We start from the raw sequence: 15,653 nt of genomic DNA on the forward strand, positions 1-15,653 counted from the left end.
TTAAGAATAGTCCTACCATTTTCGGCAACCAGCTTGCGAAAGACTTAGAATCCTGAGAAACCCCGTCTGAGGAGGGGAAGCTGTTGCAGTATGTGGATGATATCCTGATCGCCACCAAGACAAAGAAAGATTGTATAATATGGATGCCACTGTTTCACAAATTGAACATTCGGTGATGGAGTTCAGTGTTCTTTATTGCAGCGCTGGAAGCACAGGGGATCGCTCCTCCAAACGTGCTTAACCACGAGCTTAACTGTATGGGTTAAATACATGCCTTACATACATATTCACTAGATTTCCGAGAAATGTTATGCATAGTCATTAGTTATCCGAAAAGCTATTATCATATGTAAATGTCCTTTACGCAAGCGCACTGGAGGTCTCTGGTGGTCGTCCGGAGTCCTCTGGTGGTCGTCCATAGTCTTCCTCACTTGTCCACTGTTTGGCCCTTGTTGTATGAGTTTGCGCAGTATGCTCCTCTTCTGGGCCTCACAAACAACTTCTCTGCTTATCTCCTAACTTTAGCTCAGACATCACAAAAGACAGAACATCTCCCCTTATCACACAGGATACCTCCACAAACAAGACATATCATTACATACACAGGCTTATGTCCTTGGCTTGTCTACGTAAATCAACTTATGAAGACAGTTGTTAATCTTCTAACAAATTCCGAAGTCCTTTATCTGACAATACACTGAGTCAAAGCATACGTTCTATTTCTGCATCTACTAGGCCTAGTGTCAGCCTCTGCATCAATTCCCCCCTTTTCTTTATGCTTAGGCGGATTCTTCCGCCTGTCACAGATTTTCATCTTCTTTGAAAGATTCAAAGTATTTCCCTGTTTCTAATTGGTGTCTTATTTTGTTTCGTTTCCAATCTTCATAGCTTTTTACAGTATTTTGACAGTGCCACATAAAGCATTTTATCATGATACAGATCAATACTCCCAATGCCAAAAGGACAATGATCATAACAAAAATTTGCTTTAACCAACCAAAATTAGGCAACCATGATGTTAATTTGTTCCACATCTCTTCAAACCCCCATGTTAGGTCATCTCTCGTTACCTCGTGTAAACTGCAGTTTGTTTCTTAATCTCTTCCAGGTCTGTAGAAATTCTTCCACTTTGATCTATATACATACAACAACTAGCATTTACAATCGTACATACTCCACCTTGGGAGGCTAACAACATATCTAATGCCATTCTATTTTGTAACACGACCTGAGACAGGCTAGATACCTCTAGTTGTAGTGCTTTTATCGCATCTATTGTCCGATTTTCGATGTTCTCTATTACTGCTGATATATTGACAATGGCTTTTTCCAGTTCACTTACTCCCAACCATGGAAGGAACCACCGGGCAAAACTATGGAAGGCAGTGGGCCTTCTTACTAAAGGATTTTCAATATCTCGTTTAGCCCTTAGGAGAGGTGTTCCTTTTAGTGGGGAATTATGTATAGTTATATTTGGAATCACTGCTCCCAAGGTACATGTTCCCATCCAATCTCTAGGTAACACTTTCCGAGCAGTGTCGTTGCATAGCCAGTACCACCCTCTCCCTTCCGGCACTGGCCATGCTGTAGTATTAACAGAGATTGAAGTCCCAATGTCTATTGTCTTATTATAAACGGTATGATTCCCCACATATGTTCCACCAATACAGTCAATCTTCCCTTGTCCCTTAGGGGGATTACATCTCCGTATGCATGTACAGTAAGGTTCCAGTGTCTCAGGGCTAGTTATTTCTAACTTCCAGATCTCATCATTGTTAGTATTCCATGAAGTATTTTCCCAAAGACTCGCCCAGGAATGATCCTTTGGTACCGGAATACCAATTAAAGGGAGTCCTTTTCCTCCGTATTCTGGCAAGTGAGTACATACCCAACAATCAGTTTTGTTCAGAATCCTAGAGATATTCTGGGTTAAAGCGAAATGTGTATTTGAGTACCATCGAGCTCCATTTGAGCCAGGTAATGCCTCCATTACCATCATGATTTGGAGAACCGCAGAGTTGTGGGCCCTGTAGGGACGACCGTCCATGGTTTCTCGGGTGCTTTCTTCACTCTCGAATAGTGGATCCAGGCAGGCTGTTCTTTGATCCTGATAGCAGTGAAAGTCGTCAGTAAGACTTGATAAGGTCCTTCCCACTTCTCCTCCAAGGGTTGTCCTGAAAAAGTCTTTATATACACATAATCACCTGGTTTAAAGGAATGAATTGGTTGATCTAATCCTCTAGCTCTAGCTCCTAAAACTTGCTTGTTTATTTTCTCTAGCTGCTTTTGGAGGGAGATCATATAATTATATATATATCCTGTACCTTGCTGGGTTATGTCCTCCCCTGTAAACTGAAACAAGTACGGTCTTCCATACAGTATTTCAAAGGGACTTGAATTGTCCTTTGTTTTTGGTTTCACCCTCACTCTAAGCAGTGCCAAGGGGAGAGATTGGGGCCACGTTAAGTTAGTCTCCTGACTGATTTTTGCTATTTGTTGTTTGATTAAATGATTCATTTTTTCCACTTGCCCACTTGCCTGAGGTCTATATGGGGTATGCAATTGCCAATCTATTTTTAGGATCGTACTTACTTGTTGTACTATTTTGGCACAAAAATGAGAACCCCGATCAGAGGATATCGTGGCAGGAATTCCAAAACGAGGAATAATTTCATTCAATAATATTTTAGTTACTTCTCTTGCTTTGTTCGTTCGGCAAGGGAAGGCTTCTGGCCAGCCAGAAAAGGTGTCAGTCATGACTAATAGATATCGATACCCCCCTTTTCTAGGGAGCTCTGAAAAATCAATTTGCCACTGTTGTCCTGGATAATTTCCTCTGGCGATCGTTCCCAATTTTACTTTATTGGTCACATTGGGGTTATTACATAGGCAAGTTTCACATTGTTGGGACACCTGTTTCACTATAGTATATAAATTTCGCCCTATCAGTTTCTGATTTAAGCTCTTATACAAGGCATCTGACCCCCAATGTGTTTTATTATGTTCAATTAAAACTGTGGGCCATAATAAGTTAGATGGTATTATGACCCGACCATCTGCTATATGGACCCACCCATTCTCTGCCATTTTACCTTTTAAATCTTCAATTAACTTCAAATCTTCCTTTGAGTAGTTTGGTTTCTGATTTGTACTTACAGTTTGGATTTTACCGTCTGGTATTAAGGATAAAACCTTTTCTCCTGATTTCGCCACTCTCCTGGCTTCATAATCAGCCAGACGATTTCCAATTTCCGAGTCAGTATTTCCTTTCTGATGTCCTCGGCAATGCATAATGGCCACTCTCTCCGGTTGTTGTACAGCCTCTAATAGTCTTAGGATTTCTTCAGCGTGTTTTACTTGTTTTCCTTGGGCAGTCAGTAGTCCTCGCTCTTTCCAAATGGCCCCATGAGCATGTACTACACCAAACGCATATTTAGAGTCCGTCCAGATGTTTATCCTCTTCCCTTTTGCTAGCTCTAATGCCCGAGTTAGAGCAATTATTTCTGCTTTTTGGGCCGAAGTTCCCGAGGGTAATGGTTGTGATTCAATTACCTGTTGAGTTGTTGTGATGGCATACCCAGCCTTACGTTGTCCTTGTTGCAGGAAACTGCTCCCGTCTGTATACCAGGAGTCCTCTGCATCCTCCAAAGGTTCTTCCTTAAGGTCTGGTCGGCTTGAATAAGTGGCTTCCATGGTTTCAATACAATCATGTGTCACTGGCTCATCTAGAGTCCCACTGAGGAAAGAGGCTGGATTGACAATATTAGTAACCACAATTTCTATATCATCTTGTTCTACCAATATTGCTTGATATTTCAGAAACCTTTGGGGTGAGAGCCAATGGCTCCCTTTTTGTTCTAGGACCGCTGATACCGTGTGAGAGACTAGTACTGTTATTTTCTGGCCCATAGTAAACTTTCGGGCTTCTTGGATATTAATTACAACTGCTGCAACAGCTTGAAGGCAGCTTGGCCAGCCTTTGCTTACTTCATCTAATTGTTTAGAGAAATAAGCCACTGCTCGTTTGTAGGGACCAAGTCTTTGTGCCAACACTCCTAAAGCAATTCCTTGTCTCTCGTAGGAGAACAACCAAAACGGTTTGGAGACATTCGGTAACCCTAGGGCAGGGGCCCTCATTAGTTCTTGTTTAAGCTGCTTAAATGCATTTCGTGCTTCACCTGTCCAAACTAATTTCGACTGATTTCCTTTTATCAGTTCGTACAGAGGTTTGACTAACATTCCATAATTGTATATCCAAAGCCGGCACCAACCTGTCATTCCCAGAAAAGTTCGCAACTCCTTTACCGTCTGTGGTTCTGGAGTTCGACAGATGGCCTCTTTCCGTTCAGGTCCAAGTTCCCGTTGTCCTCCGGAGATTTCTAGTCCTAGATAGGTCACGCGTTGTTGGACCAGCTGGGCTTTCTGTTGAGAAACTCGATATCCATTTAAACCCAGAAAATTAAGAAGGCTTATAGTCCACTGAATACAATCTTCCCGAGTTTCTGTAGCTACTAGGAGGTCGTCTACATATTGCAACAAGACTCCCTCTCGGCTGGGCGGTTCCCAGGTTTCGAGCTCCTTTGCCAATTGATTTCCAAAAATGGTAGGGCTATTTTTAAAACCCTGAGGTAATACTGTCCATGTTAATTGAGTTTTTCTTCCTGACTCTGGATTTTCCCATTCAAAAGCAAACAAATTTTGGCTCTCAGTGGCTAGGGTCAGGCAGAAAAAGGCATCCTTCAAATCCAGCATGGTAAACCAAATTTGATTATCTTTTAATTTTGTTAGTAAAATATACGGATTTGCTACCACAGGATGTATATCCTCAGTAATTTTGTTTATTGCTCTCAAATCCTGAACTAGCCTGTAACTCTCTCTGTCAGCTTTCTTAATTGGTAATATTGGAGTATTATATTCTGATTCACATTCTATCAACAGACCATATAGTCGGAATTTGTCTATTATTGGTTTTATCCCTTTTCTGTCTTCTAGTTTCAAAGGATACTGTTTAATTTTGACAGGTTCCTTTCCGCCCTTTAATCTTATCACTATTGGTGCTGCATTCTTTGCTCTTCCCGGGACTTCAGAGGCCCACACGCCAGGGTATACTTGATTAACAATTTCCTGAGGAGTATTTGTATTACATTTCACTTGGGCTTGTAAGAGGGCTAGGCTTAAGACATTAATCAACTGATTTTCCTTAATTCTCAAGACCATATTTCCTCTATCAAAGGTGATTTTTGCGTCTAGGTGTTCTAATAGATCTCGTCCCAATAGAGACTGTGGGGACTCCGGTAAATACAAAAATTTATGTATTCCAATTTGTTTACCTAATTTGTATTTAAGTGGTTTTAAAAAGTATGCTTTTGTTTGTCGTCCAGTAGCCCCTCTTACTGTTACGAATTCGGTGTCCTCTGGTATTAACTTTTGATTTAACACTGAGTATGTTGCCCCTGTATCTATTAAAAAGTCTATTTCTTGCTCCCCCATCCCTAGCTTAATTTTAACCAGAGGGTCCGCTAGGGTGGATTCCTCCGGTTCCCTTCATGCTTCGGAGGTAACATTGGCAACGACAGCACGATTCTCTAATTTAGGGCATTCTCCTTTCCAATGACCCGTTTCTTTGCAATAGGCACATTGATCTGATTTTAAAGGCTGTCGAGCACCCCTTCGATTCCCGTTTCCTTGACCTCTCCCATGAAGCAAGTTACCTTGTCGTCCCAGTGCAGCCACAGTGGCTATGGCAATTGCCGTCCCCAGTTTCTGTTTCTCATCCCTTTTCCTGTTTCGATATGCTTTCCAGGCTTCCTCCATTAATCTCTCTAAGTCTCTAATATCCGGCTCTTTTAATTTTTGGAGTTTTCTTCTTATGTCCTCTGAGGATTGCCCAAGAAATAAGGACACTAATTGCTGTCTCCCCACGTCAGATGAGGGGTCTAAAGTGGTAAATTTTCGCATGGCTGCTCTTAACCGATCCAAAAATTCTGTTGGGGTCTCTGTCTGACCCTGTTTTACGGCATACAGATTCGACCAATTCACTGCTTTTGGTATTGCATTTTCAATACCTAATTTTATCCATTCTTGGTATCTTTTCAAAAGCTGATAATCAGTATTATCATTCGGGTCCCAATTGGGATCCGTTCTGGGCACATGATTATCTACTGTGCCTGGTAAGGTTCCAGCAGTGATTTGAATCTGAACTTGTGTTTGAGCTGCTCTTATTACTAGTTGTTTTTCGGTCTCGGTTAGAGCATCCAACATTAAATCGATGTCTTTCCAATCTGGGTCCTGATTTTTAACAATCAGTTCAAATCTTTTAGCAATCCCTTCAGGATCATCACGGTATCCTTTTACCACTTCTTTCCATGAATCCAAATCATTCATAGTGAAAGGTATTTTAATTCTAGTGGGGCCTGCCGTTCCCATTGCTTGTCTTAAGGGGGCCAGAAGCACCGGTCTCGTCTTACTCTGAGTACGAGCTGTAATCGGAGTAGAACCCCGGTCTTCAGAGTCCTGTTCGATGTTACCATTGCCCGCACTTGCCCATGCCCCTTCTCCTTCTCCTCCAGGAGATCCTTCCATTATTGCCGGGACTGGAGGTGGTAATGGTGGGGAAACAAAATCCTCCATTCTCTCCTCAATTTCTCTTAGTTTTAAACACCTCTGCCCTATGTTACAGGCTGAACAACATCTCTTCAATTTCTCAGAATCTCTTTTTTCCTTTTCCATTGCTAGCACAAGTGGGTCTTGCGGAGCTATATTAACTCCGCACTCTCTTTGCCATTCTGGATGATTTCTCAAAGTGAAAAACATATCTGCATATATAACTTCATCCCATTTTCCCTCCCGCCTTAAAAATAACATCAGCTGTAGCAATGTGTTATAATTCAAAGTTCCATTAAAAGGCCACACTTCGCCACTGTCCAGTCTATATAAAGGCCACCACTGATTGCAATATTTAATTAAGGTCTTTTTGTCCACGCTTCCGCCTGGAGGTCCCCCGATTTCCTTCCAATGTGCCAGGATACAACCTAAGGGGCTCTTTTTCAATATTCCACCGCTCTGTTTCCCTCCCATATTACTCGCCCTGATTTCTGTCTGCCCAACCACAAATTATTTCCACTACGTACGTAGCTCTCTCCCTCTTGTCCCAGGAAGTCCAGACCCAACACTTAGGGCAGTCAATATCCTTTCCACAACCTATTTGCAACCTTTGTTTACACCACACACACTCCAGGATATATATAGATCTACACTCGTTTCCCGGATGCAAAAGACACCATTCATATATCCACATTTATATAATACACCAAACAGGGAATTTCTTACAATAACAACACCACAAGACAAGTAAGACAATCAAACTCAGACTTATAACTAAAATAATAATGTACGAGTTCACATCCCAAACCATCAGTGAATCAATCACACCTCATTCGTCTCCGGCCGTACCTCCCACGGAGTTACGAACTGCGGATCGGAATTTCACACACTCCCTGCAGCTGCTTCTCACTCACTCACTCATTCAATTTACCGTTTCGACACAGTTTTAACTCAGAACTCACAAACGATATCCATAATCCAATTCCGATGGTTGTTTACCACATTCAGTTAGCCGAAAGATCAAAACCAAAAGTACATGAGTGGGCACCAAACCAAACCTAAAGCGCACAAAGTGCACAACAAAAGTGCCCAAACACGTATCAAACCAAATGCATACCAAGAGCATCGGCTACCTGGCATACGCTGTCCTGCATAAGTTAGTCTTATGACTTATGGATAGCTTTACAAATGACCGGTCCCAAACCCAAAGATACAAAATAAAGAATACCTCACACTCCTTTAGATGGTGTCCTTGTCTGCTCCCGCAGTGATCCGAGTGAGGCGAGGAGTCCCTCCGGGAAAATCCCGGGGGTACCCTAGGGAGTCCTGTTCTCAGCGGGTCCTGCAGCCGAGCAGAGCAGGTCCCATCTGGGTCGCCAGATTGTTTCACAAATTGAACATTCGGTGATGGAGTTCAGTATTCTTTATTGCAGCGCTGGAAGCACGGGGGATCGCTCCTCCAAACGTGCTTAACCACGAGCTTAACTGTATGGGTTAAATACATGCCTTACATACATATTCACTAGATTTCCGAGAAATGTTATGCATAGTCATTAGTTATCCGAAAAGCTATTAGCATATGTAAATGTCCTTTACGCAAGTGCACTGGAGGTCTCTGGTGGTCGTCCGGAGTCCTCTGGTGGTCGTCCATAGTCTTCCTCACTTGTCCACTGTTTGACCCTTGTTGTATGAGTTTGCGCAGTATGCTCCTCTTCTGGGCCTCACAAACAACTTCTCTGCTTATCTCCTAACTTTAGCTCAGACATCACAAAAGACAGAACATCTCCCCTTATCACACAGGATACCTCCACAAACAAGACATATCATTACATACACAGGCTTATGTCCTTGGCTTGTCTACGTAAATCAACTTATGAAGACAGTTGTTAATCTTCTAACAAATTCCGAAGTCCTTTATCTGACAATACACTGAGTCAAAGCATACGTTCTATTTCTGCATCTACTAGGCCTAGTGTCAGCCTCTGCATCACCACTGAGCAGAAACACCTTGAGTGGAACAAGGAGACCGAACGAGCCTTTGAGCTACTGAAAAAGGCTTTGATGTCAGCCCCGGCCTTAAGACTCCCAGATCTTCTTTTCTCAGCAGGAACACAGGAGAACCGGTACATCATGACTGTTTGGAAACCATCGAAGCAACATACGCAAGCCGCCCAGACCTGAAAGACAGCCCCATGGAAAACGGGGAAACTTGGTTCACAGACGGAAGCAGTTACGTCCTAAATGGTAATCGACATGTGGGATACGCCATCACCACCAGCCAAGAGACTCAAGATATGCTTTTGGAGCTGTACATGCACATGGAGCAATTTGGAAGGAGAGAGGACTATTGAATTCCCAGGGGAAAAATATCAAACACGCAGAAGAAATTCTGAAGTTACTGGAAGCTGTCCAGCTCCCTGAGAAAGTAGCAATTATGCATATTAAGGCACGCCAGAAAGTGAGCTCAGATTTGGAAAAAGGGAATGAACTGGCAGACAGAGAGGCAAAACAAGTGGCCAAAAGAAAGGTAAAAACAGAAGGGGCTTTAATTCCGGATAGGCAGATCTCCCTAGAAGGTAAGCCAGAATACACCAGGGAAGATCAGAAGCTTATTACAGGTTTAGAAGGGTCATATAATGAAGAGGGGCGGGCTCATACCCCACAGGGAAAACTAATCATTCCCTCTTGCCTACTGTGGCATTTGATACGGGAGGAGCATAGGAAAAGTCATTGGGGAACAGAGGCTCTGTATAATCATTTGATAAGAGAAATTGGTGGCTAGAAATTTATATACCACGGTGAGACAGGTGACTCAACAGTGTGATCTTTGCCTTCAGACTAATCCTAAGAATACCCCCAAACTAGAAATGGGCCAGATTGGAAAAGGCAATGGGCCTGGACAACAATGGCAAATTGATTTTACAGAACTTCCAAGAAAAGGGGGGTATCGATATTTATTGGTATTAACTGATACCTTTTCAGGTTGGCCAGAAACATTCCCAACAAGAACGGCTAAAGCTCGGGAGGTAACTAAAATATTAGTGCAAGAGATAATACCACGTTTTGGGGTTCCAGCAACCATGTCATCTGACAGAGGACCACATTTTGTCTCAAAAATAGTACAACAAATTAGCCGCTATTTGGGTATAGATTGGCAGCTTCATACTCCATATCACCCCCAGTCGAGTGGTCAAGTGGAAAAAATGAACCACTTAATCAAACAGCAAATTGTGAAATTAGGACAAGAAGCAAATCTGACATGACCTCAGTCTCTCCCTTTAGCCCTTTTGCGTATACCAAGGGCGAGGGAAGGACTGAGCCCCTTTGAAATGTTGTATGGACGACCCTATGAAATACAGAAAGGGGTGTCTGTGCAAGCTGGGGATGAAATTGTGACCTCTTACATGGTAGCATTGAGTAAGCAGCTCAATAAAATCAGGAAGCATGTGGCTGGGACTCGAGGGAGAGGTTTGGATGGATGTGTACATAATATACAACCTGGGGATTATGTATATGTAAAGTCTCTTACAGAAAAAAACCCTGGAGCCACAGTGGGAAGTGATGTGCGGAAACGGACTTCACAATCAGTGAGATTGTAAAGTAGGTATGTTTATTCAGCGCTGGGCAGCACGGGGGGTAGTCCCACCAAAGTCGTGCGCGCCCGACTCGGCAGTTAGTTTCAAGTTTATACAGTCAAGTGTTACATATTCACAATACGCCTATACATATGCATGACCTGTCCCCGCTTCATATTAAAATTAGCTCCGAGAGGTCATTTCCATAGTCTCCTCTCAACTGCGCTTGCGCAGTGCCTCTTTATGGTGGTCGTCTGGTGGTCGCAGAGATGAAGATAGATGACTCCTCTTCGTCACCGCTAGTAACCTTTCTTCTTGCGCAGGCTCAGTGATTTCTTGGTATTCACCCAAGCCGCAAGACCAGTCTTAGCTGGCTCTTGGGGCCTGCTCCTGCTTCTTATCAGGAACTGTCTTTACCTTATTGGCTGGTTCTTAGGACCAGCTCTTCTTATCAAGGACTGTCTCTATGTCAGCTAATTTCAACAATGTAAGCGCTAAACATCATCTTTTCATCCCCCTTTATTATGTCTACTGAGATTCTTTTGATTCCCCTTGTCTCAGTCCCCCCTTTTCTAGAAAATAGTAAATCCTTTTACTATATCTAATCCTAGTACTTCTAATACATTATCTCCCTATCTAGCATCTTCTCAAAGTATTTGTTGGTCTCGAGTTTTCGTCGTAACTGATTCTTTTTCCATTCACTGTAAGAGACTCCTGTACTCCTACAGCACAAAAAGCCACATCGAACCACTATGCCAAGAACCACAGACAAGAGAATAATGATTATTATAGTGACAAACAATTGCTTCAACCATGTCAAATCTGGCAACCAGGAGGTTAATTTTTCTAATATGTCTGTCAAGTCCCAAGAAGTGTCATCTTGGGAAGCTTCATGTAGTATTCTAGTCTTTTCCCATATCTCTTCAAGATCTGTTTCAATTCGTTGGTTTTGATTGATATAGGTACAGCAGGTTTGGTTTATAACTACACATAAGCCCCCTTCTTTTGCTAAAAGCATGTCCAATCCCATTCTATTTTGGAGTACTACTTTACTTAGGGATTGTATTTCCAGTTGCAGCCCTTGAATTGCATCAATTGTAGCTTTTTCTATAACCTCTAATGTAGCAGATATATTCACGATAGCTTTCTCCAACTCGCTTACCCCTAAAGAGGGGATTAGCCATCGGACAAAACTATGGTACCTAGTACCTCGAATAATTAGTGGGTTTTCAGTCCGTTTTACACGGAGCCAAGGTGTTCTCAAAAACCCTCGGGGAGGCGAAGCTCCCTCGAATATACTGATCTGAGGTGCAAGGTACCCCCGAACACAGTGTCCCTTCCAGTTCTGGGGTAAACTCTTTCTGGCCCTGCCATCCTCACAGAGCCACCAGTATCCGGGCCCTGTGTTGCATCTTGGACCGAGATGTGTCTCCCTTCTATCTTGTTCTTGCCCCTTCTTTTCTGGCCCCCTCTTTGGTTTCCGGATATAATATAAACTGATAGTTAAGTTCAGTCCAAGACGTTCTAATTTTCCTTTATCAAAAGTTCCCAGATTTTCTGCAAGGCTACAATTATCCATGTCTCCCCAAATATTATCAGTAATATTTAAGCAATGGCCAGTAATTAAGACCTCTTTAGGGTCAGGTACCTCCAGATCAAAGCTGGGTCCCCGCTGGGTATTTCCCTTTCCATAAAGGCATAATCCATTCCTGTCTGGCCCATCTTTAATAAGCGATGTCCAGTTTGTGGTTGGGACTCCTAGAAAGGGGAGTTCCATGTTCCCCTGAGGAAGGGGATTACATACCCAACAATCTGATAAATTTAGTATTTTTGAGATACTCTCTGTCATATTTAAATAAGTATTTCGATCCCAAGCCTGCCCCTTGGGCAAGGTCCAACTGAGGAGCATGACAATCAATGTCTTACAAATTTGAGCTTCAAAGGTCCCTTTTCTTGTGAAGTCCATTGTCCTTTGGGTGCCTTCTTCACCCTGGTGTGATGGATCCAGGCGCTCTGTTCCTTGATCCTAATCGCGGTGAAGGAGGTAAGTAATACTTGAAATGGTCCTTCCCACTGCGGCTCCAGAGTTTTTTCTGTAAGAGACTTTATATACACATAATCTCCTGGTTGTATATTATGTACAGGCCCATCCAAACCTCTCCCTCGAGTCCCTACCACATGCTTCCTGATTTTATTAAGTTGCTTACTCAATGCTACCATGTAAGAAGTCATAATTTCATCCCCAGCTTGCACAGACACCCCTCTCTGTATCCCATAGGGTTGTCCATACAACATTTCAAAGGGGCTCAGTCCTTCTTTCGCCCTTGGTCTTGTTCGTATACGCAGAAGGGCTAAAGGGAGAGACTGAGGCCATGTCAAATTTGCTTCTTGTCCTAATTTCACAATTTGCTGTTTGATTAAGTGGTTCATTTTTTCCACTTGACCACTCGACTGGGGGTGATATGGAGTATGAAGCTGCCAATCTATACCTAAATGGCGGCTAATTTGTTGTACTATTTTTGAGACAAAATGTGGTCCTCTGTCAGAGGATATGGTTGCTGGAACCCCAAAACGTGGTATTATCTCTTGTACTAGTATTTTAGTTACTTCCCGAGCTTTAGCCGTTCTTGTTGGGAATGCTTCTGGCCAACCTGAAAAGGTATCAGTTAATACCAATAAATATCGATACCCCCCTTTTCTTGGAAGTTCTGTAAAATCAATTTGCCATTGTTGTCCAGGCCCATTGCCTTTTCCAATCTGGCCCATTTCTAGTTTGGGGGTATTCTTAGGATTAGTCTGGAGGCAAAGATCACACTGTTGAGTCACCTGTCTCACCGTGGTGTATAAATTTCTAGCCACAATTTCTCTTATCAAATGATTATACAGAGCCTCTGTTCCCCAATGTCTTTTCCTATGTTCCTCCCGTATCAAATGCCATAATAAGCAAGAGGGAATGATTAGCTTTCCTTGTGGGGTATGAGCCCACCCTTCCTCATTATATGACCCTTCTAAATCTGTAATGAGCTTCTGATCTTCCTTGGTGTATTCTGGCTTACCTTCTAGGGAGATCTGCCTATCCGGAATTAAAGCCCCTTCTGTTTTTACCTTTGTTTTGGCCACTTGTTTTGCCTCTCTGTCCGCCAGCTCGTTCCCTTTTTCCAAATCTGAGCGCACTTTCTGGTGTGCCTTAATATGCATAATTGCTACTTTCTCAGGGAGTTGGACAGCTTCCAGTAACTTCAGAATTTCTTCTGCGTGTTTGATATTTTTCCCTTGAGAACTCAGTAGTCCTCTCTCCTTCCAAATTGCTCCATGTGCATGTACAACTCCAAAGGCATATTTTGAGTCTGTATAAATGTTCACAACTTTGCCCTGGGCCAACTCCAGGGCGCGGGTTAGAGCAATTATTTCTGCCTTCAGTGCGGAAGTGTTCATGGGCAAAGCCCCTGATTCTATTACCTCTTGGCTGGTGGTGACAGCATATCCCGCATGTCGATTACCATTTAGGACGTAACTGCTTCCGTCTGTGAACCACGTTTCCCCGTTTTCCATGGGGCTGTCTTTCAGGTCTGGGCAGCTTGCGTATGTTGCTTCAATGGTTTCCAAACAGTCATGATGTACTGGTTCTCCTGTGTTCCCGCTGAGAAAAGAAGCTGGGTTGACAATGTTAGTGACTACAATCTCCACATCATCCTGCTCTACCAATATAGCTTGATATCTCAGGCATCTTTGTGGAGAGAGCCAATGTCCACCTTTTGCTTCCAGTACTGCTGATACTGTGTGAGACACCAGAACAGTCATTTTCTGGCCCAGAGTAAACTTTCGGGCTTCCTGTATATTCAGTATCACAGCCGCAACCGCCCGCAGGCATCCAGGCCAACCTTTTGCAGTCGTGTCTAACTGCTTAGAGAAGTAGGCAACTGCCCGTCGATATGGACCCAGGTTTTGTGCTAATATTCCCAGGGCAATGCCCTGCTTCTCATGGGAGTAAAGAAGGAATGGCTTACTCACATCTGGGAGTCCTAAGGCCGGGGCCGACATCAAAGCCTTTTTCAATAGCTCAAAGGCTCGTTCGGTCTCCTTGTTCCATTCAAGGTGTTTCTGCTCAGTGGCTGTCAACGCATACAGTGGTTTAACAAGCAATCCATAATTATAGATCCACAATCGGCACCACCCTGTCATTCCCAGAAAAGTCCGTAACTCTTTTACTGTCTGAGGTCTCCGAGTTTGACATATTGCCCTCTTTACGGGCCTGTCCCAAAGTTCTTGTCCCGCACTAATTTCATAGCCCAAATAATTCACTTTGCGTTGCATTACCTGTGCCGCCTTCTTGGATACCCGGTACCCCTGGAGTCCCAGAAAATTCAACAGACTCACCGTCCACGTCATACAATCTTTCTCTGTTTTGGTGGCGATCAGGATATCATCCACATAATGCAACAGCTTCCCCTCCTCAGACGGGGCTTCCCAGGATTCTAAGTCTTTCGCAAGCTGATTGCCAAAAATGGTAGGACTATTCTTAAATCCTTGTGGCAACACCGTCCAAGTGAGCTGGGTCTTTCGACCACTTTTGGGGTTTTCCCATTCAAATGCGAATAATTTTTGGCTGGCTTCATGGAGAGGGAGGCAAAAGAAAGCATCCTTCAATCTAAAACAGTAAACCAAGTCAATTCAGGTGTTAATACAGTCAACAGGGTATATGGGTTTGCCACTACCGTGTAAAGATCTTCAGTTATCTTATTCACCGCCCGTAAGTCTTGGACCAACCGATATGACCCATCGGGCTTCCGAACAGGTAATATAGGGGTATTGAATTCAGACTCACATTCTTTTAATAATCCCAATTGCAAAAATTTTTCTATCACCGGCCGGATTCCTTCTCTGTCTTCCTTCTTTAGGGGATATTGTTTAATTCTTACCATCTTTCGGCCTTCCTTGATCCTAACTTCAACAGGTGGAGCACTTTTCGCTCTTCCAGGTGCATTGGTAGCCCATACCCCTGGGTACACTTGGTTTAAGATGTCCTCGTTAATGCTTCCTTCTAGGGGGAGACTGGTTAAGGTTAGGCTCAATATTTGAACATATTGCTGATCTTTTACCTCCAGAGTAATTTCTCCCTTTTTGAATACAATTTTTGCTCCCAATTGTTCCAACAAGTCCCTTCCCAAAAGTGCCTTTGGGGAGTTGGGCATATATAAAAATTTATGAATGCCCCACTGTTTTCCTAATTTATATTCTAAAGGTTTACAAAAATATGCCTTTTCACTTTGGCCAGTCGCTCCTTTCACCATGACATAATCATCTCCCAGAGGCATCAAAGCTTGATTCAGAACCGAGTATGTTGCTCCTGTATCTACCAAAAATTCTACCTCTTGTTGTGTTTTCCCTAGCTTAATTATAACCAGTGGATCCGCTAGGGTAGATTCCCCAGGTTCCCGTCAATCTCCCTTCACATGGGCTACCGTTCTTCCTGTT

The 15,653-nt window shown here is 43.1% G+C and overlaps 1 protein-coding gene across 1 annotated transcript; it reads right to left on the reverse strand.

Annotated features, from left to right (window-relative positions):
• Positions 1-1,961: 1,961 nt before the first annotated feature.
• On the reverse strand, positions 1,962-8,127 carry LOC121232901. Its single transcript, XM_041121409.1, has 3 exons — positions 7,832-8,127; positions 3,157-4,422; positions 1,962-2,184 (listed from the first exon to the last, which is right to left on the reverse strand). Exons 2-3 carry the CDS (start codon positions 4,276-4,278, stop codon positions 1,996-1,998), a joined length of 1,311 nt encoding a protein of 436 aa, XP_040977343.1. The 5' UTR covers positions 4,279-4,422; positions 7,832-8,127; the 3' UTR covers positions 1,962-1,995.
• Between the last annotated feature and the right edge of the window lie 7,526 nt (positions 8,128-15,653).

The sequence above is a fragment of the Aquila chrysaetos genome, assembly GCF_900496995.4.
Source record: "Aquila chrysaetos chrysaetos chromosome W unlocalized genomic scaffold, bAquChr1.4 W_unloc_1, whole genome shotgun sequence".
Lineage (NCBI taxonomy): Eukaryota > Metazoa > Chordata > Aves > Accipitriformes > Accipitridae > Aquila > Aquila chrysaetos.

What these genes read in the sequence shown, in the direction of transcription:
- LOC121232901 (XM_041121409.1), bottom strand. Translation starts at nt 4,278, where the DNA reads ATGACAGGTTGGTGCCGGCTTTGGATATACAATTATGGAATGTTAGTC. An exon ending in CAGACGGTAAAATCCAAACT is followed by an intron (nt 2,185 to 3,156) that starts GTAAGTACAAAT and finishes GTGTATATAAAG; the next exon opens with ACTTTTTCAGGACAACCCTT.